Source organism: Symphodus melops, assembly GCF_947650265.1.
Source record: "Symphodus melops genome assembly, chromosome: 5".
Classification (NCBI taxonomy): domain Eukaryota; kingdom Metazoa; phylum Chordata; class Actinopteri; order Labriformes; family Labridae; genus Symphodus; species Symphodus melops.
In genome coordinates, this window is record NC_136695.1 from 22,006,436 (window position 1) to 22,033,239 (window position 26,804).

The following is a 26,804-nucleotide window of genomic DNA, read 5'->3' on the forward strand; positions in this document are numbered from 1 at the left end:
AGTCCCTTCTTTTTTTGATTCCATCTTTCTTTTTATTGGCATTTTTTTTGCCCTCTCTTTTGGTTTGATCCTGTAATGTGGCGTGACAGCGAGATGTGATGATCTCAGTTGTTCTGTCGCTGGGTGCATCATGCTTTATGCTCTGATTCATGCCGTTATTCCATTAACCGCCCACAGCTTTTTCCCTACAACGGCACTTCAACATGTTTATTTTTCTCTGCCTCACTTTGTGTTTATACAATTTTCTCTCTTTTTACAGTTACAGAAAGCCATTGAGGGCTCTACACGCAGTGGCGTGAGGCTTCGTCCCCCTCTGGCCAGCTTCAGAGATGCCAGCAGGAAATCCAAGAAACACCAGCCTCCCTCCTCCACCCCATCCTCCCCCACTCGCGACAGAGACCTGTGGGGGGAGGGGAGCAGGAGGGAGGGAGACCCGTCTAGGATGGAATCCAAGGAGGACTGCCAAAGGACATCGTTGTCTTCCAGAGGAGCTGCTGGGAGTGACACTGCACCTTCCTCCCCCAGCAGCATCGAGGGCAGTTCCCTCACCACAAGAGGAGCTGAGGCTGCTTCAGAGGAGCCAGTATCCCCCTCCACCTCCTCCCCTACCTCACCTTCACCTTCCCCTACCTCACCCACCAGCCCTGTGCTCACACTATCCTCCCTGCAGGAGGAGGGGGACAGCGAGGAGTCAGATGAGCCTATATAGAGATGATTTAAGATAACAGACTTAAAAATCTTTTGATTTCACTCCTTTTCTCTCTGAGACAGAGATTCTGTCTTAGGTGGAGTCACGCTCACCTGCTGGCCCCACAGACGTTCTGCTGTCAGCGGATAGGATGAGCTGGTGCACACAAAACCCCTGAAATGTCTAGAACTGGATTTTTTTTCTACTGTAACAACAATCTCACTTTTCACTCTCAGAATCTCAGGTGTCTCCCTGTGTCTTTTAACTGCAGTCTGACAAACATCTCTGTTGGTCAACGTCCATCCATATCATGGAGGTTGAATGTAGCAGTCTATCATATAGCAATGTCTTTTTATTTTATTACGTGCCTTCGATCAAAAAAGGAACTGACAGCAATGAAATGTATGAAAATGAAAAAAAACATTTTGATGAAAACTTAAGTAATTTGACCCCAGGGTCAAACAGATCATGCATTTTAAGTTTACTGATTGAAGTTAATTTGAAATTATAACTTACATTTATTGTTTATTTGTTGTATGGTAAATACTCAAATCATTATTACCAGTCTGTAATTTTTAAATATAATAAATATTTAAATTGTCATTTAGCTTTTTTATTATTATTATTGTTTACAACATTTACAGTCTTTGGTATGAACAGCCAAATGCTTCAGTATGCATTAAGGTGTTTGGCAGGTGAAGTGTTTACAAGTCAACATTTGTCATTGCTTTTTTGGCATGCTAACATCAGCTAATTAGTGCTTCACAAACAAAGTGCAGCTGTTGAATGTGTCCTTAGTTTGCAAATAGCTGAACAACTTAAATGAAGCAAGTTTAGCACACAAGTCACACTTTGAGAGCACTTTGTAGCATGAGCATTTCTACTGGTGAACATGTGATACTTTTTAAGTAAGGGATGCTTCAAGTCACATCGGTTATCAGTAAATGTTCATAATTTTGACTCGATGCTGGCTTTGAATGAAAACGTATCAGCTATAATAATTTATCCTAAAAGGCTATGAATGTCTGTACCACATCCCATAATAATCTACCACGGTGCAACCTCTGCTGTTGAAAACTGAAACCAACATGAAAGTGTGAAACACCTGCAGTTCCTCGAGTGTCCACTTGAGGCTGGCACAAAAAGACGTGCTCCATTAACATTTATACTAAAAAGCTTATTTGACAGCAGAAATAAACGTGTTTACAGAATAATCAAAAAGCAAATTAAATATGACATTTCTTGATTGGCACACTGTGTGCTTTTCTTGTAGGGGGGAGGGATTTTTTTTTTTAGAACTCATCCCTTTTTATTATAATAATGCTAAAAGTTTTGTATGATAAGAAGTGTGTCTTATCTGACTGACAGTTGCATTGTAGCTGTTTGTAAGGATGCTTAAGGCTTGCAACTTTTGAAACCAATAGGTGACAATACTGGGACTACTTCCATGTTTTATACAGTCCATGTGAATCCATCCATTATGGAACAGATGTACTGACAGACAGACATCTGACAGACAATAGTGTTTGTAAAATCAAAAAAACGATCAGCATTCCAGCATTCAGACTGAAAAGAGAAATTTGTATGAATATATACACCTTTTTTGTGCTGTGAAGGTCAACAGTTTGCTTCAGTCTTTGATTCATATGTGAGCTTGAACGAAAAACAGCTCATCCCCGCAGAGAAGGACTCCTCTCTGAGAATTTGTCATTAATATTCTCCTGGCATAAATACCCTGATAAAGACCGGAGAGGAATGTTTTGGGGATTGCTGGATTCTCTGCTGTGCTGCCAGCTCCTTAGTGATTGCTGTTTGTTTGACAAGCACTAACAAGTTGGCCTGAGATAGCTGCAGCCGCCAAACAGAGTTAAAAAAGACAAATCACGTGTTTCGGCTCTCCAGATAAAAGAGGTGAACATTTGAGGATCTAATTATTTACACCCTGGGAAAGATATCCACACATTTTCACAGGAAATGCCATTTGTTGGTTTATTTGCTCTTCTTTCTCTACCAGAGGAAAAGAGGAGGAGACAGGTAAAGGAGCTGGAGGAGGTGTTGAAGGTCCGTCGTGCAGGAAAAAAAGGGGAAAGGAAGAGAAACAGGAAGGAGCAGAGAGTTGATGACAGAAGAAGAGAGAGTGGGGAGGGGGGCCCAGGACCCTGTGGAAGAACCATCCTGTGACAACCATCCAACTAGCATGCATAGGTGTGAGTGTCATGAGTTTACACTGGTATCACCAGTCACACTGCCCCATTTTAAACAAATATATCCAATTTTTACAGACTTTTACAGAAGCCATTCACATTTTACAGCATTTTTTTTTTTTTTTTTTTTTTTTTTACAGTGGTAACTTCTTTTTGCCACACATGACCAAATTATATCTATATTACACATCTGATTGCATCAAAATCCCTTTGGTTGATGTGAAAACGTGTTTTTTTTTAGGCAGTGATTCTTCCAAAAAGACAGCAGACAACTAATTCTACACAGGCAGACAGACAAACAGACAGACAGAGATATACAGAACAGGTACAAAGAGATAGAAATAGAGAGAGAAGGAGAAAGGCAGAGGACCAGAAGCAGATTTTGAGTGTCATGCCTGCAGACAGTTTACAGAAACACTTGGAAAATGGCAGTAAACTTATACAAAAACAGGAACTCATTTGAAAACCAGTCAGTTAATAAAGATGTGATCAGAAAACCTAAACATCCACAGGAATATATTTGGCTTCTCATTATTAGTTTATTCATTCATTTAAATGCTGATAAATAAATAAAAAGATCCCAGATAGAAGCAGTGTCTTTTCATCAAGTTCAGTCGCTTGTTTTAGCTGAACTCAGAAAGAGACACAGTCTTTCAAATGAATGATTGGGCTTTTGAAGAAACAGATACTGCTCCCAGAAGGGTTTATACCTACATGAAATTAAAAACTCTGTACAAGCTATCACACTGTTACTCCCCACCGAGTAATTGTTCAATAAATAAATGAATATGTGCCATTGTGTAAAGACATTCTGTTTGCAGTTTTGAGCCCTCTAGTCCTCATGAGTCATAAAACAGGGATTTTTAATGTCAAACAAAATGATTTCATAAATAAGAGCTGCCATACTTCCATCTTTAAACAAAAGTTTCAGAAATGTGTTTTTTTTTTGTTTTTTTATTACCGTAAAGTGCTCAAAACCAGACAGAAACCAGACGGCTTTACAACATAGACACCTATTCTAACTCATACCGGAGGGGATGTCAACAACTCCGTAGAAAAATAAACATTATCCCCAACATTGCATAAAGAAGCAATCAATAAATAAAAGTCATTCAAGTCAATAAACCACTTATATTTGTTTGTTTTTTTTTATCTTGAAAGTTTCTCACACAATCATCAAAGTGAGAGGAGAAGGTGCTCCCCGACAGAGACAAGATGGAAATAGTGGTTGTGTGTTGTTGTACCGTTCACCAGTGGACATGCACAGTCCAGTCCATGTTTTTAAAACGGTTTCTTTTCAACTCCTCAACGGAAAAGCACCCGTACCTCCTCAGGCAAACAAAAAGTACAAAAAACAGAAAAAGAAAAACATGCTTCCTCAAACATCATTAGAATCACTATCACACCCTAGGCAGCTGCTTCACAGTAATCATAACAAGCAGGAAGACACCGATCTATACGGCTCCAGTGTTCAGTCCAAGTCTTCTGTTCGGTTCCCTGATTGGCTGATTGAGCGGCACGCAGGCTGTAATTCCCTCCTGTGAACTCAGGCCTACTGCTGTTGAATTTTTGTGTCCCCACTGATGGACTCGCATGGTTGATGTTGGCCATAAACTGTATGCAACACAAACATTCCTCTGTTTCATTTGTGGTGGTTCACATGAGAAAAAAGGAAACATAACTGAGCTTGAAAGCAATCCCAAAGTAAAGTGGGGCTGAGATGTGTAAAAAAATAAAGAAATCATACTTCACTAGAACAGTTGCAACTTTAAAATATAATCAGATTATATTTACATCTGTGTGACAGAGTTTACACTGGTCTGGAGGCCAGTGTTGTGCCTGCCTATTGCTGGTTACAATTTAGATATTTGTGTGCGTGTGTGCGTGTGTGTGTGGGTGTTTTGTGTTTTCCTTCCTTCTTTCTTTCCTTCCACAGTTTAAAGACTCATCATGTTAGATTCTGTCCCACGTGGACCGTGAGGAGACATGAAAAACAAACGCTCGTGTTTTGCCATCTGTCTTCCACAGTACATTCAAATAGTGGTTATCATCCTCAATTTATCTCAATGATGTCTCTGACAAAAAAAACAAAACAACAACAAGCAGCTGAGGGTTTTGTGTTGTTAAGTGGCTCGGTTTTGGTTGTCGGTGGTGCTGAAAGCTTTCAGAGTGGGAACTGGGGTAACATGGACCATCCGAAGGCAACCTCTGATCTGTAGGATTGCATCAGTGCAAAAGAGATTTCGCTTAAGCAGCTCTGTCTTCATATCTCTGTCACGAAATTCACCGCAGGCCCACTGTGGCCCCACCTCGGTTACTATGGTTCAGTGCAAAGTCTATACAGTGCTGTATAGTACAGGTACTCCATAGTACTCTGAAGAAACATGCATACAGAGAGACAGAGTAGGAAGCACACAATCTTACAGTACAATCCTTATCTGTGCAGGGTTCGGTGTGTGCAGTCAGCAGGACAGGCCTGTCCCTGGGTTGTGCCTCGGGCATCCTGATGCCATAACATCAATTTATTTTCGGTGGTTTATCTGCATTTCACTGAAATGCTGACATTTTCTGAGCCTACATGTGGAATTGTTTGGGATTGCATTTTTAAAGTATACAGTGTGTGTTTGATGCAACAGGGAAATAAATTTGACAAAACACTAACATGTTGATTAACAGCTGTAAATAGAGTAGTTCTCCAATAGGAAAACATTTTTATCTTATAGTACACTTATACATAGATTTTTCTCTTATCCTTTTTTGATTTATTACAAAATTATTTGTATTATAATGTTTGTCTTATGGTAGGTTTTCATTATTATTATTATTATTATTATTATTATTATTATAAGACGATGACAGGGTCAAGTTGCTTGTCTTCACAAAAAGCATGCATGTTTCTGTTCCCCTCTTCTGCCTCTCAATGCATTTTCATTTCTCTAATGGAAATGTCTCCATCATTGGGTGCTCCCCTAACTCCTCCTCTTCAGTCACTGCATCCTCACTCCTCTCCTCAGATACCTTTGGGACGTAAGGCTTAAAAAGAAATGGGTGTCCTTTGTTGCGTCAGCTCTTGTCTCATTGTGAGTCCACTTTTAAATCCCTTTCTCACCAGTTTCCAAGAATTTTTCTCGCAACCAAAAAGTTGTGTTGTTGATACCTGAAAAGGGAACAGATTAATAGCTATATATTGTGTTATTATGCTCATTCCTCGCTGACTCCTCGGTCAGTTTTTGTTATAAGGAGTCCCATGACAGCCAGGAGCTCAGTTGGTTGCCATGGAAGCAGCTGATCCGTCCTCGTCCTTCTCCTCTAGCGTCTGAACAAGGCTGGAGCTGACTACGGAGGCTTTCCGCTCTGTGATTGGCTCTGAAGGCGGTTGCCCCGGACTGCTTCCACCAGAAGCGTCTCCTTGTTGCGTGGGTGGAGTCAACATGGCTGACTCTGGCTCCATGCACAGTGTCATCTCCTCCTCCTGCTCAATCAAACACAACAACAAGTTTCTGTCAGCTAAGATGTAACGCAGAAGCTGTTTAGCAGTAGATTCATGTTCATTCATTACTTATAAACCCACAAACACATCGGTGATGAAGTTTGTTTCAACTTAAATTCTTTAATATGACAACAAACCCAAATGGCATGATGAAGAGGTTGTATGAATTCCGTACCTTGTGCATTAAAGGGCACTTAAGTAACTTAACATGGCTCTTCCATAAAAATGGCCACTCATTTAAAAGCAGATTTTTAAGAGTCAAATCAACAGAGGCCAGCAGATTGCTCCTTTTCGGTTTGTAGTATTGAAGTCTCAAGATAAAAGAAAAAACTCAGATAAAACATCACTCCTTTTATCAGACCTTCCCTGTAATATCAACCCTTACTTTTTATAATCAACGATCCTTACTGTATGATGCAGAAACATTACTTATTTTAACAAACTATAGACACAGACGTAAATTAGAAAAGCAACACATTCTCACACAAGAAGCTGGAAAGTGAAGACTAGTGACTAAATTACTGAAATATTTATCAAATATTTTAAAAGTTGTAGTGCACAATTAACTAAGCAACTAATCATTTCATGACCTGACATGACCTGAAACCATCCCAGACCCAGACCAGCGTGACTGAAAATAAACTTTAAAACTCAAGGATTCCAAAACAATGCGAGTAAAATGACACATCATTTGTAGTTAAAAGAATACAGCCAGCATCCCAGCCACTAACAGTGCGAGCTCAGCAGCTCACAGATCAAAAATTAAACAGCAGAGATGTAATTTTATGTAATCTCACCCTGCCTTCACCTCACCTTGACCTCCTCCTCCTCTTCATGCTGCTCCAGCAGCGGGGAGTGTTCCGTTCCCACCATCTCCTCTCCAGTGGGAACACACAGGCTCGGCTCCACCACTGCCGACACACCCATGAAGCCTCCGGCCTCTGTCTGATAGGCCTCCATCTGCCCCGTGTTCCACAGATCAACCAATGGAGGGTGAGCCGAATGGACCAGACTGTGGATGGTGCTGTTGGGCGTCGCTTGCAAAGAGTGGTTGGCACTGTGCAGCCGATGCTCCAGTGACTGCAGACAGAGAGAGAGGAGGAAGACTTGAAGACAGAGCTGAGATCTGGGGCTTGTTTATGTCAGGGGTTACTCAGCGTCGAATACTTTGACAGAGTACACAAAGCCTCGAGATGACAGCAGAGGGAAAAAGGATTAGGAAGGCAACAGATTTTCCATTTCCTGACAATGGCAGCAATCAATACGTTTTTCATCTGTCGAGGAGGAGAGAAGCATCATTTGTATTAGATGAATGTGTTCATTTTATCGTTTCCTTTGTGCTTCAACTTATTTTAGAAGGAAACAATTCTTTGTAAATGTATGTAAGTATGTTAAACATTTCCTTAGTGAAAAGATTAACCAGCTGTGCTGAGTTTATTATTTCAAGAGGAAAATATGTTTTAATCAATTAACTTTACAGTTTTTTACAATCACTTTTTTTCCCAATACTTTTATTGAAAACAATACAATACAGAACAATTTTCCTAAACTCTTAACAGTTAGCACAACATCTGTTTTGACACAAAATGTAGACAGTTTACAGAAATGTAAAATGCTTGAACTTCTTTTCGACACAAGCTCAACCAAGACCAAAACAATGGATTTTTACTGCCAATTTTACAAATGTTTTCACACTATATGTTTGAAACCTAGCTTAAAGGCTAAAGTCAAAGTGAACACATGTTCATATTGTAGATTCAAATATACCCCTTTTTTTTTTCTATTATTACTGATAAACAGCTGATTAAAGATGTGCAAATAGATCAATAACAGCTGAATCCAGCCTCGGCAACACACTCATGTGTTGAGGTTCTTTCGATCGCATGACCATATGGTACAAAGTAAAAATGTCCTCTTTGGGCTGACCTTGTGTGGAAAAGGAACAATACAGAGTAACACAAAGAAAAAAAGAAAAATGCCGGCACAAAAGAGAGGAAGACGAGTTCCAGGACAAGGGAGAGGAGCGGGACAAAGGCAAGGTAGGCAGAGGAGTTAGACTGTGTGGTGGCACTCAAAGAAGGGCCAGAGTGACTGATAAATAAGAGCAATGATCATACACCATGTCATAAACCATGGGCTATCATACATAGAGGCTGGTGAACAGGTAAAGCCAAATCTAAGCACAGTGGCATCCATTGTCTAGATTTATCAAGAAACCAGCAGGTAGGACATTGTATGAGGGCTACTCCAACTTCAAAGTTTAAATCATTTTACTTTCTATTACAGTCACTGAAGGCCTCTGCTCTCTAATTTTGTAACTGTCTTTTGTCTCTCTAAGGATTCAAAGTCTACCTCCCTCAGAGGGCAGAGGAAAGCTCCTACTGTAAATAAAGAACACCAATTTGCCATTCTCAACATGGTGATTAGTGACAATAAAACAAAACTGAAGGACAATCAGTGCAGAGTTGTATTGTTGTTATCTTGCAGTAATGTCCTGTTGCAAATAAAAGCCTGTGCTGCAGCAATTCTGTCTCTGCTTTCTTTTACTCCGAGATGGATCATAACTTGTTTTTTTGTTTTTTTCCAAATTGAATTCCTTCAGCAAACGAAACAAAATGCATGCATTTACTCAACCCAACAAATCAAACATGTAAAGAGGCTTCAAAAGAAACTGCAGAGCAAATTGTATAAGGCCTGACACCTATAAAAGAATGCAGTCTCTGTAATTCCATCTGACGTTCAGTGTTTAATGACACTGTGCTATGATGAGAACACATGCTCATGTTTCGGGAGAAGTATTTTCTTTTGGGACATGTTTGACAGTGTTTTGGTGGACATAGTGTACTGTATTAGTGAACTGTTGTCATTTTGGAAAGTTAGTGTTGGAGTTTAGATTATAATGTGTGATTTTGAGCATGACGTTACACATTTGGCCAGTTGTGTGTTGTAGGTGTGTTGGTGCGTTAAGAGTTTAGGAAAATTGTTAAAGGTATGAAAAATATTATGACGATCGCAAAAAAAAAAACTGTTATCTTTGAGCTGTAGATGTTGAATTGTATGCAGACATGGAGACACAATTTACATCTCCACATTTTCAGTTGACCACTTTGCAAAAAAGAATATGGAAAGAAGTGGAGAATCATTGAATTGGAGGTTAAGGGGTTGACAGAGGCTTCATATTCTCTCCTAAAATGTGGCAACTCCTCAAGCAAACATCTTTCAACTCGATTTCTTTCGATGTGAGACTCAATTAGCCAACCGTGACTGCACCACACTCACCTGTTGTTGCTGATACTGTAGGAGCTGCTGTTGCTGGTACTGCTGGATCTGATGGATCTGCTGCAGCTGCTGCATTTGGCTCTGCTGCTGGAGAGTGTACTGCTGCTGCTGCTGCTGCTGTTGTTGCTGTGACAGGAAGTGAGCCGCCACCTGCCCATCATACCCCTCAGTACCCATAACGAAGGAGCCAGCAGGGGGAGACGCTACACCAGAGGGATCATTGTTGATGGGCTCCCAGGCGTCGGAGGAGAGGCAGTAGTGGCCCTGGGAGACGTACGTGTGAGGCCACACCTCTGCTGAGGAGTGGTGTAGTATCTGATCTGCAAAACAGAGAAATGAAAGCAGCTGCCATTAGGGTTCTTCAGATTTATAGATTTAAAACATAACAGGAAAAGGTAAGATCAGTGCTTAAAATAGTTCTTCACAATATCAAAAAATACAAACCTTAGAAAGACCTCATGCCATCTCAACCTGCTGATTTTTGGGGTTTTAATTTTAAACTTTGAAAGAAATACTTCCTGAACATATTACTGGTCTGAGAAAAGATTGACATTTTAGCCTCTGGCAATGATAAGTTTATGAACAATTAACAGGGAAACAGGGTTTCATCTCTTTTCATTTGGAAAAACACGTGACACTCTCTAATGATATGTACAAGAAACAGACAGTTTTACCAATACAGGGTGATGGTCTGTCTGTCTGGATTATGTGTTACATAAAAGTGGCCCTACTTTGCAAAATAGCTTTATTTGTGTAATCCAAAATGTATATTTCCATATTCCATGGCTTACACCATCCATTACAATTTAAATCATTTGGAAATAGAAGTACTTACAAGTCTTTGCAAGGATCTATCTCCGAAGCTCCTGTAATCCTCTGAGAATCAGGACTCGGGTGCAGATCATTGTCATTTACCTCAACAACCAGGATTTGAAATATCAGCACCACACCTCAGCTGTGCTAACTCCTTTGCATTCCTTGTCCCATCTATATTTTACACTTTGATTCACTCATCGCAGTAAAAAAGTTAAAGTTCAAGATTGTTTATGCATGTTGTTTTTTGCATTTGTTAAAACATTTAACTTACTGAACTGAAAGCACATGAACACACTGAAGTTGGAAGAAAAACTTTCCAAATGGGAAACTGGAACCATTGGACATGAATGCATAAAAACAACATGTGGCAAAGACATTTATCAGTACTCTGATTGGTTGTAAACAACCACCCCAAGAGCCAATAGAAGTATCTGATTGATTAACAAGCAATATCATCAATGATCAACAGAGATGGTGGATCAAATTAGATCTACATGCACTGCAGCAGTGATGAGCAAGGTCAGAATATCTACATCTCTTACAACTTCACACTTTAGTTTACTGAGAGACGTAAAGGTCTCACACAGACCAGACATCCCTCAATCTTTGATCTCAGAAGAAAAGAACCGCACACCTCCAGCTCAAACTTCTGACGAGTAATGATGCTCTAAAGATCACATGATTTTTGGGGCCGTATACGGCCCGTGGATCTCAGGGGGACAAAAGTCCAAAATGTGAAATGGATAATGAGACAAGCCTCCAGCCTGGAGAGAAGAGACTGAACAGTATGTTCTCATTACTAAGCAGCGTGACACATGCTATACTAAAGGCCGCCTGTCTACACCTACACAAACATTTCACACAGCTTTTAGTATGCTGTCTGCTCATATGAGGTGGAAAATAAGGAAGTACATGTACTCAACAGTTATGCTGAAGTATGGTTTCTCTGTTGCTTCCTCCAATCAGACAACTATGATCATGAATATCTTGTGTAAAACAATGAACTAAACATAGACCTACCATCAGGCTAAGCAATGTGATATTTTTAGATAGCCCAACTATGCATTAAGAAGAAACAAATATCTCCATAGCAACAAACTGAATCAATTTCTGTAGTCATTGGAAATCTTTTACCTCGACTGGTTATGCTCTCCTGGTTGACCTCGCTCAGATGAGCCACGCTGCCCTGGTTAGAGCCCGACCGCGGACTGTCTCCATCCATCGATGACCAGGCCAGGAGTGTTGCCTCTGAGATCGCAAACTGCTGCAGGATACCTGAGGTCAGAGTTGAAAGGACCAGCAGGGATCAATGCATATTATAGTAAAAAAGGAGCATCATTCTGATGATGTCATTAAACAACCTCAGCTGTGTGTTTGAAGTTGAGTTTGAGTTTGTGTGCGTTTCACACCTGCAGTGAAACGGGCCTCCTTCTCTCCGTCACTGAGGTCGCTGTACGCATCGTTCTCCAGCCGACGCTCCTTTTCCCGCTCCTGGGTGGTGATGCGAGACTGGGGGATACCCCCAGGACCCACCGTCGTCATGCTCCAGTTCTGCCATTCAATCATGTGTGCGACTCGACCCTGGGCCATGGCGGTGGGCTTGGTCACCCGCTCTTTCATAGTGCGCGACACACCTGGAGGTGGAGAAGACGATGAAGATGGGACGCTGTAGAGGCACGGTCGTGATCACACGATTTGAGGGAAGAGGTGCTGTGTTGGTTGATGAGACTTTTTGGATATCCAGTAGGATTTGACTGATAAACTGGTTTGTCAACTGAATAATACAATTATATAATGTAGTTGTGTTAATTAGAGCTTCAATGAAAGATGCTTTTCACCATTGGGCCTGACCTGTTTTTTGGTTCAATAAACATGAGATCACAATTTGAGATGTTATTACAACCAATACAAAATCACGTGCCACAATTTGAGCATGTTTTGTGGTAAATACTAAAATAATGAACACATTTCAGATGTTTGAGGCAAATCCAAACAATATTGAATATTAGCTAAAAATATCAAGTGTTGGCCAATTCAACAAGAAAAACCAGAACAGAAACATTATCAGTCAAATCCCTGATGAAAATGCCTGTAGCCTAATGAGGTTCCTCATGAACATGTATAATGACAAAAGCTAAATGAAGAGGGTTGTGAAGGTGGCGTTCATGTGTTTAATGAGTCTAAAGCATCGCCAGCACAGGCTGCAGGGAGGAGAGGATTCAACGGATGGGTCTTGTCTGACTAAGGTGCATCATGGGATGGAACAGGTTAATTGGGGTGAGGTGGCTGTGTGGCATGAGTAATGAGAGGTTGGCTTGTTGACATGATAGTTTTCACACCTCTGCTCTGCTGTGCTGTGTAAGCAGAAAACTGTTCTTTTTCTCATCTCGGCCTGTCTGTGAACTTTGATTCATACAAACACTGAATAACGTACATTTTTTGACAAAGAATTTTAATTCCTGCTACCAAGCCAACGTTATCCCCATAATATGTCATGTGACCAACACATGATGACACAAACTGTAAGTCCCTAGCATTTGATTCTCTCTGACTGTGGTGCATGGAGATGAAATCAATGAATAAATTATAGGACAAATCTGTTCCACACTGCACAGTGCAGCATCTGCACTACACCTCACTGTACTGAATACAATTCACTGCACTCAAATCAACTGCACTGCACAAAACAGCTGGATTCAACCAAAACCACTGCACTTCACTACACTGCACTGAACACATCCATACTAATACTTACTCAGGACACCACAATTTCACAACCACTTAACATTAAAAAAAACTACACTTCCCACTCATCACTCACCTTTTCTCGGCTGTATGACTGAGCATGTGTGTGTGTGTGTTGTGTTTTTTAGGTGGAATTATTCCGTCAATGACTCCCAGGAGCCATTGACAAGTGTTATCACAGCGGGGAGAGGGAGTGATTCAGGGGAACCCGAGTGGGTACCATGCTGACTCGAGCGCCCTCTGAGGGCGGAGCCAACATGGGGTCGATTTACCAGTTACAGCACAGACACACACCTGACACACCTGACAGAGAAGACTTAGCCAAAGCCCCGATGCCGTAGGCGTTTGAGTTCCTCTTGAGCCGTGGCAGGATTGATGTGGTGTCTTCCATAGACAGCTGGAGGGAGAGAAGGGATAGGCATGGAGGAGGGGACAAAAGTGTGGGGAAAAGGATTGTATGGGAGGTGTGACAGGGCACACATCAGGACGGTGTGTGTTAGAAAGGGGTGAGTGGAGAGGAGAGGTGATGGAGATGTTGGATTAATGCCAAAGGTAAAATCTGCATTATCAAAAATCGTAATTCCTGTGCTATTTTATTGTGCTCACTACTGTGCACCACTACCATAAACCGAAAAGATCATCTGTAAAGCCGAAGTGGAGAGGATGATCTTTGAGGGAGAAAGAGCTGATTGCTAAAGGGTGAGCTAAATCAAAACAAGGGAAAGGAACAAATAGAAAAAGGAGGAAAGGTAGTCGATGAAGGAATGGTGTCACAACACTTACATTGATTCCTTCCCATGAAAATTCTGAACGTCCATGCTGAGGAAGAGAAATAGGAGGAGAGAGGGATGGGGAAAGAGTAAGAGAGTGACAGGACAGATAACATTGACATGCATAGGAGGGGGAATGGCAGAAGACAAAAAGAGGAGGGACAAAGGGAGGTTTACATGTCATACATGCATAGGAAAAAAAGGGAGTAAAGAGAGAGAAGAAGGAAAATAAAGAGGGACGGAAACACAGGATTTTCCAGGAACGAGGAAGGCAAGAGTCAAGGACCAGAATGACAGGGAGAAAGCAGGGGATTAAACAGGGATCAGTATATTTGCTTAGTTATGTATAGCAGAGTGAATACGCTACGGATGAACACGTCCCCTCTCTTTTACATGTGCTGCCAAAAACACTGAAAGCCAGCAGAAAATCGTGTGAGCACAAGAGACAGAGATGTCAGTCCTGTGTCGAACAGTATCTGATGCTGCAGACAGACAGGGGACTGGGGCTAACAGCGGGAGTGTGTGTCTTTACGTGTGTATATATAGGTAGACGTGGGGAAACAAAGCCACAGCCTCTGTCGTACAATTTCACTCTATCAGCAGGATTGACACTAACTTGACCAAGACACTGATGGGTTAGTGTCTGAGCTAAAATGTGTTCACTCCCTGTCGATCTGCACAGACAGTCAAGCTGGGAGACGATAGACATTGTAAATAAACAGCGCTACAAGAATTCAGCTGCTCCCCGATAATTATGACAAATATCTCCTTCAGCTGATTTTTTTAATTTACCAAGCTGTCGTAAGAGTGGCAATGTCAACATATTTCTTAGATTACTGAGACCCTAGGTGTTTTAATATAAGGTAAACTGTGCAAGTCTGCAGAGTAGACATCAAGCTGGAACCAGCAGTTAGTTAGCTTAGCAAAGCGAAAAGACTGAAAACAGACACCGAGGTCGACTCGGTCCAAAGTTTACAAAACTGTCTTTCTGTCACCTCCAAGCTATTAGCACAAAATATTTTGTTCAATATAACCAAAAATGTCTTCCTGGTCTAACATATAACCCAAGAAAACAATCCAACATTATGGTTAAAGTACTTTTCAAACAAAGAGTAAGTGTGTTTGTAAGTAAACTGAAAACATGCTTTTTCATGGGGTTTGTTAGCTTACACAAAGTTAGTTGTTTTTTTTTATAATCCCGTTTCAAGTTTATGCTAGCTACCTAGCAGCACTCTCTTGGTTTAAAAAAAAGTGACACATTTTCTTTTTAGCTTCCTGGCTCAACTCTCCTACAGTTAATTAATTATTTATCATAATTAGGAATTGTCTAACAACATCTCCATTAGCCACATGCAGCATATAGTCTGATTTTCAATAACAACCTCATTCAGTTCTTAACTTCTTTTTCTTGTAACTCTATTCTCTGCTCCCTCTTCCTTGCTCTTTGACTCTCTCTCTTTCTCTCTCTCTTCCTCTCGCTCTGCAGTAGTGGGTGTGGTGAGAGATTTAAAACACTTGAGTGCTAGAGCTGGGCTTATTGAAGCAGCTTTTCCTACGTGGCATCCAATAGCCCTGACACTGCTGATGTGTGTGTGTGTGTGTGTGTTTGTTTGTTTTTTTCCTCTCCACAGGACTGAAGGGCATTCTGGGGCATGGTGCATAAATAAATGATGAAATCAGTACACAGTGCATTTGGTGAAAAGTGGAGTTCTCTATATTTTAGTCCAAAATGGCACCTTCTCTTGTGTCCTGGTTCAGTTTGAGAGAAGGGGATCAGTAAAGCAGCTTGAGAAGACAGGTAAGGAGAAATAGGGCAGGAGGATGTGATGATGGGTGTCCAAGAAGTTAGAAAAGGGGAAGAATTATGCCTCTGTTGTTTTGAATTGAACCAGCACTGAGCAGCGACTCTGTCAGACGGTTATCTATTTAAGCAACAGACGTCACAGCGACAGCAATGAGCCAACAAAATCAGCTTTCGCTCAGTCTTCCAGCGACATCATCCCATCTTACGCAGGGAAGAGTAGTGGAAGTTAGGCAACTGACAATGACACAGCATGTGCTATCACTATTATAAATCAACTAGCTTAAGCACTAGTACTTACAGAGTGCGTGTGGGCTGAGCTGCTATATCTAATAACAAAGCTGCATGTGAATCCTGCTTTCAAAGCAGAAGCGATGTTGGTTCCTCAGGTGTTGCAGCAAAAGTCCATCGCCAGAGGAAGTCAACAAGAAAGGTGAGCCAGAGGGATCACTGAAGACTTACCTGCTCCCCATCCTTCTGGACTGGCACGCCATCCGCCGCTGAGAGCAGGGGAAAGACAGAGAAAACAAGAGAGGAGAAAGAAGAAATATGTAAGTCTTTGTATTTTCTAATATATATAAGGAGATATATAAGGAAATATAATCTAATAAGAATAAGGAGTCATTTCACATCACATATTCACTATTCTACTATGACTATCAATCATTCTCTTCACTCATGTTGCACCTTAAATCCTTGGCCAGCAATTTCTTTCAATAGTATCATGTCTGTCATATCACTTTCCCTTTGTTGTCTGAGTTCTTATGTTCATTATTTTTTTGTCTTTCCTCTTAAATGTGTGTTGCATGATTATCAGAGTGTAAAAACAGAATTTCCCCTTATGGGATCAATAAAGTAAATATTAATCTTAATCTAGGCCTGCTGGTTCTGGATTATTGGCCATTTAAAAAAATAATAATAATAATGCTAAACATGGTGAAGCCACATTTAGCATCTATTCCTCTCAATTGTGGCACAAGTTGCCTGAGAAGGTAAGACTTGAAACGATGCGAAACACTGTTCAATCCAAGCTTGGGGGTGCTGCTAGCCTATAGCGGTGAGTTATAAGCATGTTGCCAGTACAGAAGCTAAGTCTGACCTGTGGCTCCTTTCCTGCATGTTATTCCATTCTCTCTCTCTCTCTCTCTCTCTCTCTCTCTCTCTCTCTCTCTCTCTCTCTCTCTCTCTGATTTTCAACTCTACTCACTGTCCTGTCTCTCAAATAAAGGCACAAAACTAACAAAACACTATTAAAAAAAATCAAAGCTCAAGATCCTAAGACTCAGCTGTTACGCATAGATTTTTAATACATATTCTTTTAGTCATTTTTAGTTTTTATTCGTCTTTTTTTCTGTGTTTCGTTGTTTTACAAAATCTCTTTGTATTATTAGTAAGTAAGTAACTTATTAGTACTACTCTCCAAAATGTATGATCAAGGTTCTAACAACTTTTAGATATGCATACAACTCCCAATTTCTAATTGACATGTGAAGAGAGACTTTAGGCTGGTTAAACAAATTCTTCCCCTGCAGTTTTCGTCAAGTTGCAAAAGATCATCCTCCAATTTCCCTCCAGGTTCGGCCCATTTATAACACTAATATGTGTGTCCTCATTCCTGGAAACATTTACATTAGACCTAATTGTCCAGACCAACTATTTAGCAACCTACCGCTCACCACTATGGACATAAAAAAAGATATGACTGAGAGTTTCAATCCACCAACTGCATGTTTTACTCGTTAGGCACTGAAGCTAAATGATTAAAGAACATTCTCTATATGCAGATGACAACATTAAGAGGTAGATCACACACAAAGCCATCCACCCAGCACTCTGTAGATGGGAGTCATGAGAAATACATGCTCTTGGCTGGATAAACGAACATTATTATCCTTCCTCCTCTGGCTGTCCAAATCCTAATTAAAACATTGGTTTAATTAACAAGTCTGTACTGGTAATGGAGTTTAAACATAGCCCCAGTCTCTAGGTGCATGCTCCGTGTATCAGAGGGTCCATGCTCTCGGTGTGTGCAACTCTCAGGGGCTTCACTCCTGTATCAGCTCTGTGTGAGCGTGCGCGCGTGTGTGTGTGTGTGTGTGTGTGCTGAGCCAATCATGTTTTTCACAGCTGCATTTGGCAATTATTTGCAACTCCTCTGAGGAACACAGAGAGTTGTTGGCTATGTGGTTGTCCAGCGATGTCTGTGACCCACTGACCCAGTGATTCAGAAACATCAACTCCACTCTGTCTCTGTTGATATTACCCTTCCCTCTGAATTCCATCCAGTCGCATCAGATCACTGTGAGGGCAGGAGACGAGGGACACACTTCATTCCAGAAAACTGACCCTCTTTACTCGCACAGTGAAGGGTGTGCCAAACCCCATGCCTTGCCTCATTTGTACAATTTATACTGTTTTTCACAAAGGGATTTTCACAATTCAGTGGTTGAAAATATTGTAAAATGATTTGATTTCTTCAGACTGTGATTTCTCAACATTCGCAGCCTCACATTGCTCCTTTTGTTTGCCCCAGTTTTCTTCAACCTACTTTATGTTTTTTTTTGTGTAGTAAGCGATTCCCTAAATACTTCTGGACATCACAGCTGAAGCTACATACTGGTTCTGTATTAATAGTTGTTTGGTTATAAATGAACAGGCTAAATGTGCCCTAAAAAGGGACACTCCATTGGTTTTGTGTGTAGAAGTTAATTCACTTGTCACAAGAAGTAAGCTACAATACGGCTTAGAAATTAGTACAGATTTTCTTTTGTGTTCTGGGATTCAGGAAACGTTTGATTTTGGAGAGTACTTTTCAGATACTGAACTTGTTTAACAACATTGGTTGTTTAGCTGGTGGATGCTGGAGAGATGTTTTTTCTCGATTGCTAATATGACACATTCTCTAAAAACAACATCTCAGACAGGAAGATATGAAGGAAAATGTTCATATCGGGGCATACATCCATCTGGACAAAAGGCAGCTTTGATTTGACGTTTTTGATCAAAGGTCCCTCATCTCAGAAACACATTTGGCCATAACTCAAAAATCACAAGACTAAGCACGACACAATTTTCCACAAATGCCTTTTTATGATCAAATAGTGATGTTGTGTAATTTTTAGTACAACATTTAAAAGGTTAACTTCCCCTGGCATTATAATCGCCTGGTAAAACATTTTAATGACCATTATTTCTGAAATCGAGAATTCCATCTTTAAACTAGGCACAACCATCCACTTTGTTAAAGAATTTCTGTAATTATTTAATCTGTACTGTTAATTCCCCGTCCCTGATGTCAGTCAGACTTGATACTAACTTGTCTAGAGACCAAGGACAGCTTGGAGAGTGTCTTCCTGATATCTGCAGGATGTTTGGAAAGACTTGTTGTTCACTTTAAGCTCCAACATGTCACAGATTATTCTAGGTGGGTCAATATGGCATGACCTTGATAATGATAATGTCTTTTTGAGTATCTGCAGAGCCTTTGGGAGTGTCTGGCAGTTATGTTTGAGACACTGAACCACACGTGAGGTGTTGAATCATGTATATAAACTTTCATCAACGTGAGCCATCTGAGTGTAAGGAGTCTTTTTGGGTGGAGTCTTGATAATTTCCTCGACACACTTGGGTAGAAATGAAAAGATTAGGTCACAAAAATGTAAAACTCAAGGTCTCTGTGACCTAACATCTTCACCGTTTGTGTGAGCAATCGCTCAGCAATGCTCAGAGGGAATTTGAAACCATCTTAGTTTATTTGACTACTTTTATCCTCCTGAAACACCGTTGACATTTCATCAAGAGAGTCTCTTCTTTATGGAGCACATTTTAAAGTATCCAACTAAAAAGATACAAAGTTAAAAATCTAACAAAACCCATGACGACAATATTTTCTAATCATTCAGAACCAATGCCAGTTTGCGTAACAGTTTTATAAGGTCTATCATTCTGTAATAAGTTGTCATTGGTTCAAATACTTCTCCCTCATTTTAGCCTATTTATACATAATGTTTCTCCATTTGTATATCTTGATGGATCAAACATGAAAATACAGTTTTTAAAGGACATTTCTCAACTAAAGGTACATTGCTGGTAATTATTTAGTCCATGTGTTGACGCTGCGGGCCCTAACGTCGTCCCTGCCATGCTGTAAATCTACCTTTTGGATAATACGCTGCTATAAGTGTGAGTGTGATTAAGGTGTTCCTGGAAAACATGGTAGTAATTAAGAAGCTACTGTGCATCAGGATTTGCCCTTTCCACAGAGGGTGGACACAATTAATTCAAGCACTACTTTCACGATTAGAAACAAACTCTGTGTGACCTCGGAGGGATTAGTCAGACGTGTTTGATTTGTGGCACTGCGCTGTGAGATGGTTACTTATTGGCTGATACCAGAAAGACAGAGAAATGTCTCATTTTCTGCCGGGGCGGTGTCCCAGATTTCTTACCCATCTCGGTTAAAAATCTGCCCTGCAAACACAAACCCTATACGAACATATATAAACGCCCACATACATATTCAGGCCTACAGCAACATGTTATATGAAGCACAGGGACACACACTGTGTCTCTCCCTGGCTTTCTCAGTATCTCATCGCTGCATCCCTCAGCTTGTTTGGCCAATTAGTAGATCAGCAGTAACTCTCTCCCTACATGAATCACAATATGGTTCAAGAGTTCTCTGGACTACAGAAGAACAAACTCAGTGCAGCAGCATTTTACCACTGGGACACCCTGCAGCCTTTAACAGCAACTGACAGAAACATTTACTTCAGAGTTTGTACCTTATGTAGCTGTACGTATATCATCCAGTGTCTATTTGCATCATGTAAAATAAGATCAAAACATGTGCTGCTTGTGAAGTGAGCTACATAGGTTTAGATGTCTATATCATGCTCTGATTATTCATAGTTGTTTGTGCTTTTCAGATGACCTCTATATACGATGGGTCAGTGATCATTATCCAGCATCTTGGTGCCATTTTAGCCGCTGTATGCTCTGCATTTCTTCAGCCGTGTAGGTGATTTCCTGGCCTCTCAGCGACGCAGTAAGCAAATGCGTAATTCTGCTCCTGAAGAGGCAAGCAGGATCTCTCCTTGAGGAAACAGCAGCAACAACAGAGTATATTACCGGAGTTCTGAGCCAGCCTTTCTTCCTCTGGCGCTCTCCCTTCTCCCCCGCACACACACTGCACACAGCGGTGGGGCTCTGGATACCCCCCTGCAGTCATAGGGGAGCCAGGCTTAGCTCAACAGAGGAGAAGGAGTTAGGAGGAGTGATAAAGGGGGAGAGAGAGAGAGAGAGAGAGAGAGAGAGAGAGAGAGAGAGAGAGAGAGGGGTGGGGTGATGGAGGAGAAGGAAAAACAAGAGGGAGCAGAGCTGCCGCCCGTAACAAAAAGCCAAAGATCTGCAGCGGCTGCACTGTCAACTCCAGCTCTGACTGGAGCTGCTTGATGGCTCCTACTGAAGTGGAAAGCATTTGAGCGTCATCTGTCCTTTGTAGTCCCAGTGCCCTGCAGCAATAAGAACCAGGGTGCTGGGTGCTCGTTCACCATGACAGCTGCAGTAAGGCTGGTTGCCACGGTGGGGTACCGGCTTCAGTGTCAGAAGTCTTGCAGCGACATGAGCAGATGCTGTGTTACTGAGCTCCAGAGTTCAGCAAGAGCAGCTGAGGAGCAGAGCCCAGATCCATGGTGGGAGGGAAGCGAAGCTAAGTGTGTCTCAGGATGTTATCCACACACATGCAGAGGCTCCGACACAAAGGGGGAAAAAAAGCAGGAGTTACTGCCATGAATTTGGTAAAATGGGATTCCTATGGTACGTGCCCCTGTCATTGGCTGGACTCACACCCCTCATTAATCTGTGTCGGCATGAATGTGGCTGCCATACTGTGCAGGTCTCATCACTGATGCAGGGCGACGAGGTCACAGCAGTCTTTGATGCACCCATTGTGGTAACTTAGAGTCCACGGGAGGCAGTATCTTTGAAGAGAAAGCTGTAGCCTAGCATCATAAACCTGATCACCTCTGTAAACAACCTCATAGATATATAATGAACCTTTAGCACTTATCAGGAAAATACTTCTGTCTTCTGATTCTGCACATGCAGTGAGAAAACAATCAGTTGATCCGACAGATATTGTGTGCAGGAAACGTTATTTTCTTGTTTAACATTCAAAGGCCTTTAATGCATGAAATGCTAATTTTCTTTATCAGCTTTGAAGTGGTTCGTAGCAACAGATAGATAACACAGAGACAATCAACGCTGGTCATGCACTGATGCTGAGTGCACCCATAGATTCAAACACACTATCTTACACACACACACACACACACACACACACACACACACACACACCTACACACACACACACACACACACAGATCAAATGGGAGGGAAGAAATTCCCTCTTTCACTGCATTATTTTTCAATTTCATAACACACTCCAGTGCTGAGTCACTCTGTTTACAGAAACACCTGCCATCATGTGCCCACACACAGCCCTCGTACTTGTGATCTGCCACATACACGTACATGGTGACAATGATATGCACAAGGGCACACACATGCACACATGCGCGCGCACACACATTTCAATCAATTCCCTCTCTGCTAATAATCCAGCCTTGCAACATGGATTCCAGTGACAAGGCAAACCGTGCTATCACACAGCAGAAATATGACACTGAGGAGCACACACTCATAAATCTGTAGGTAAAGACTTAAAGCCATGTGTGCTACACTGAAGTCCTTGGATGTATGAGCACAAACACGTACACACTCTCTCACACACAGGTAAGGGTCATCAGGTCCCAACGTGTCTCAGGGGTACTACATCACTGACTTATTCACCTTGAAGGCATTCATGTGCACAAGGCTTTTCCAACCTGGAAAGAAGCCAATCGATCGGCCTCCACCACCGTGTGCCAGATTTCAGAGTTTGATAGTGAAATACTTGACGCCGTGTCTTAATGGGTGTAAGGGCATCGTCCACAGGGGAGTCTGTTTTATGTATTAAATGGTGGCGAATCTGTCTCGTTAAGGTGGAAAATCCAAAGTGATGGGACAACACAATGAGGATGCATACAGTACATGGGCCTATAAATAAACAGGTAGTGTGAATCATGAGGTCATTCACAGGTCCATCGATGAACACGTACATGAATATGCTGCAGAAACACTTCAGACCCAGAGACACACGCTGGGATTTAAATTTGGTAAAAACACTTTATGTTAGCAGAGTTTGATCATGAAAACTATAAAATATAACTTATTTAAGAGCACTATACCACATATAGTGTTTGCTTCTTAAGCTGGGTCTGTTAAGTGTGTGGCCTCTTGGCCTTCTCCTGACATGTCTTTAATCCCACTGATCTGGGTAAAAATAAATGTTATTTTAAAGAAGTGCACCAGTGTAACTCACCTGCTATAGAGAATACTGTACATGCTTTTACACGACTAGACCTCACTGCTAAGTAAGTAACAGAAAGCTTTACCTGTTGTTAAAAAACAAGTCTGAGTTATTAAATAATACATTTTGTCAAAGATTAGCTGCTGTTTTAAAACTTTACCTACATCAAAAGCTTTAAGCTGTCTCCATTTTGATTTAAATCTGGGACTGTTTAGTCATATTCATAATCTTGTTTGCTTATTCGATTAAACACGGGGTTCAAGCTTTCGGACACTTTCGATACTCTAGCTGTCTGTGCTACAGACACATTTCAGTCAGTACCACATATGTGGTGCAGACACATACTGTAAGTAGAAATAAAAACAAACACACACCGAGTGGACAATCAGTGCTTTTTGAATCAGTGACTATAGTGTGGTTTCAGAGAGGAGATAGAGCATGTGCTTACAGGCAGCACAAACAGGTGAGAGTTGTCATAATGTCCCACATTCATATCTACAATTTCAGCACTGCAGCCTGAACCATATCAGTTATCTCTACACTGCACACTAAGCCCTCATTAAACAGAGATCACTGTTCGCAGCACTCTCAGGTACAGTGCAGTCTGGTAACTAGATCCAGGAAACTGCCTCTGAAGTGAAGCTTTTAGTACAATAATGTGTAATCCAATTATCAACACTACATTTGGAGATGTGATCAAAATCATTCTGCTGTTACAGAATTACTAACACTGTAATGGGCAGCTGTATACATTTGTTCTCCGTGAGGCATCCAGAAGCTGTGAACTACACACACATGCTGAGTCACAGGAGAGAAATACGGTTTGTAGTTATTTTGCAGTAGATCTCTTTGCCGCTCCTCGCCAATGAGGTGAAGTAGAACATGCACCGCCCAGTGACTTGCTTCTCAAGGCCTTTGCTCGCCGGAGCGGTGATGGATGCTGACATCTCATCTACTGTACATCGCTGTCTGTCTGTCCGTCTTCACCTGACCTACTTACAGTGGGGGTGGTGGACAGATGTGCTAAAGCAGATGTTTAAAGGTTTGGGGCCAGTAGCTTCTTGTATATCAGTTTAAAAACAACCTAAAATAATCATTCCATGTCCATGCTGCACTTTGGATTTGTGGACTGCGCCTTCGACAGAAACAGTTTTAAACTCCAAACAGTCTTAAGGCGAACGTAATGGTTGAACATAAAGTGAACTAACACATTTTAGTTAGAGCAACTCTCCTTCCAGAACCAGAATTTTGAAATAATATAAAAAAATTAAAGGGTAAATCATTTGTTGCAAACCAAATGTTGCGACTTCACTTTGTTGTGCCACATCCAACGTTAAATCAATTAAAGCAAAACGTACCGTTTTCTGCAGGACATTTGGAAGAAAAGAAAAAAAAAACACTTTGTGAGACAAAAGTACTATGGAAGTGTATGAGTACAAACGGATATCAAAGTCCGACCACAGAGTACACTGCCAGATACGATGGAGCCAGGAGTGATAGTGTTACAAGCGGATACATCGGGACTACTCCCATACGCAGACAGATCTGCTCGTGCCTCTCCTCCTGTTGATCCTTGCTTGGCAGCGTGGACTGCAGTTGAGAAGGCCGATCAATAGCACACACTAAAACCATTCTCACCCAGGATAAACACAACCACGCCTGTACACCGGCAGCACTGCCACCGATCTGTGTTGTTCATTTCTATGTGCATGCTGGGACTACAGCTCAAGAAGTAAAGGAGAGCATTTGCATGCTGAAGACACATATTCCATGACTTTGATTTAAAAAAAAAAATCTCTATAACATACCACCGACCGAGACGGACTACAATGCACTTCATCCATCTTCATCAATTATCCCTGATTTGAAAACTGGCAGTATTATTGAATCCTTAAGCTTCTTTCACTTCGCTTATATCGCTGATGTAAAAAGACTATCAGTATTCAGCTCCAAATCAGATTAGCATGACACCTTTCCAAAGCCTTCGTTCACATTATATTCAGCAGCTGGAGTCGCTGGGTGTTTATTAGAACTCCTGTTTTGACCTGTAGTGTTGACAGAGTATCCCCCGTATCTCCTCCTCTGCTCTGCAATGTGTGTGTGCAAAAATCCCGTCTCTGCCTCTGCTGTATTCAGTTCACACCTGCCTTCCTAACTGTGCCATGTAGTGCTCAGTCTGCTGCACTCGCACAGTCTGTATGTATTTTTAAAAAACCTCTTCATCAAGTATTTAAATTTGGTCAAAGAAAGATGCGCACGTACACACATGAGATCCTGTCTGCAGCCTGTGTTGAACAGTCATGACCCCTGTAGAGGTTATGCACTTTAGACACTGACATTGTGTTCAGGCCAAGGCTTTGCCATAAACATGTTGAAGAGCTGCATGTGCTAAGTGGTTCATTAATATTTAACACTGAAGGAAGGCTTTGTTTATTTTTACCTGAGTGTGAGTCATAACACATAGGATGCGAGACCTGCATATTGACTGCAACATGTCTGACTATCTGCAAGCAAACAACTGATTGTTTAACCTGAATGATTTTTACACACACCCTCCCCAGTTTACCTTTATTAGCAGCAGTGCTGCTGTTAATCTACTTAAACTGTCTTTCAAAAGGCTCCTCACCTGAAAACTCCCATCAATCCCACACACCCTCGCCTGCACGTATATGCCCCTCCCTCTCCCCTCCTCCCAGCCTGCACTGAAATTCTTCCTCTTTATCCCGCTCTATCCCGATTATTCCTGCAAATAATAACTGTACAAACGCCCCTGACAATGGCATTATCCCGTTTCTCTTTTCCCTCTGTTTCTCCAAGCCACTTCGCCCTATAAATAAGCCTATCCTGCCGTTTCCCTCTCTGCCACTCCGTTCCATCCCTCTCTGCCTCCTACTCACACACATATACATACTGCCAAACAGCATCATAAATCAAGAGCTCGGAGGAGGATGGGAGGGAGGGGAGTTGGGGGATGCAACCACACACACAGTGGCACATTTTTAACACATATTGTCTCTGACATCTTGCCTGTATGCTGTGTGTGCACCCTCTGTTAGTATACATCTATATCCATGCTGATACGCTACATTGAAAGACCAACAAATACATCAGAAACACACACACGTTCAGAAAGCTTGTCTGGAATCTCCTCACAAAAAACCCTTGCTCCTGGCGTGGCAAGACCCCCATCCTCCTCGTCACCACCCCCTACCTCTACCACAAAACCCCCCTCTAGCCTGCAACCAGAAAGAGAGAAGAAGAGAAGCGGTGCTTACTCAGTCTCCTGGAGCCAATGCATCCCATGGTGTATTCACAAAGGCCCTGGATACAAGCGTGGAAGTGTTACCCAGACACCGTGCATTCTCCCTCTTCCTCCTGCGACTCTCTACCTCTCAGCTCGAGCTTCTTTTTCTTGCTATCCTGCGCTCTCTCCTCTTCTCTCTCCCTTCTGCGCTTACTCAATCACACACAATTTCTCTCTCTCTCTCTCGTCTTCTCTCTCTCTCGCTCTCTCTCTCTCTCTCTCTCACTCCCTCCTGTTCCCTCTCTCTAGTGCAGTGTCTTAGAAGAGATCTGGTTAGTAAATCAGTATGCCTGGGG

The 26,804-nt window shown here is 41.7% G+C and overlaps 2 protein-coding genes across 6 annotated transcripts in view; one reads left to right on the plus strand and one right to left on the minus strand.

Moving 5' to 3' along the window:
* clcn1b (chloride channel, voltage-sensitive 1b) overlaps window positions 1-4,985 on the plus strand; it is a 30,416-nt gene extending 25,431 nt beyond the window's left edge. For both annotated transcript variants that reach the window (XM_079343290.1, XM_079343289.1), the window contains one exon: window positions 260-4,985. In XM_079343290.1, coding sequence (XP_079199416.1) covers window positions 260-709 — 450 coding nt within the window. In that variant the 3' untranslated portion in view covers window positions 710-4,985. The remainder of the gene's footprint in view (window positions 1-259) is intronic.
* Window positions 2,664-26,804, minus strand: fam131bb (family with sequence similarity 131 member Bb; the record flags this gene model as incomplete). Of its 4 annotated transcripts, none has more annotated exons than XM_079343305.1 (9): window positions 26,480-26,800; window positions 16,256-16,293; window positions 14,006-14,041; window positions 13,526-13,619; window positions 11,887-12,111; window positions 11,612-11,752; window positions 9,662-9,981; window positions 7,196-7,462; window positions 2,664-6,364 (listed from the first exon to the last, which is right to left on the minus strand). In XM_079343305.1, exons 1-9 carry the CDS (start codon window positions 26,505-26,507, stop codon window positions 6,155-6,157), a joined length of 1,359 nt encoding a protein of 452 aa, XP_079199431.1. In that variant the 5' UTR covers window positions 26,508-26,800. The 4 variants fall into 4 exon arrangements, with proteins under 4 accessions (XP_079199431.1, XP_079199430.1, XP_079199432.1 ...); XM_079343304.1 differs by having other exon boundaries at window positions 13,517-13,619; window positions 26,480-26,792; XM_079343306.1 differs by lacking the exon at window positions 14,006-14,041 and having other exon boundaries at window positions 13,517-13,619; window positions 26,480-26,780.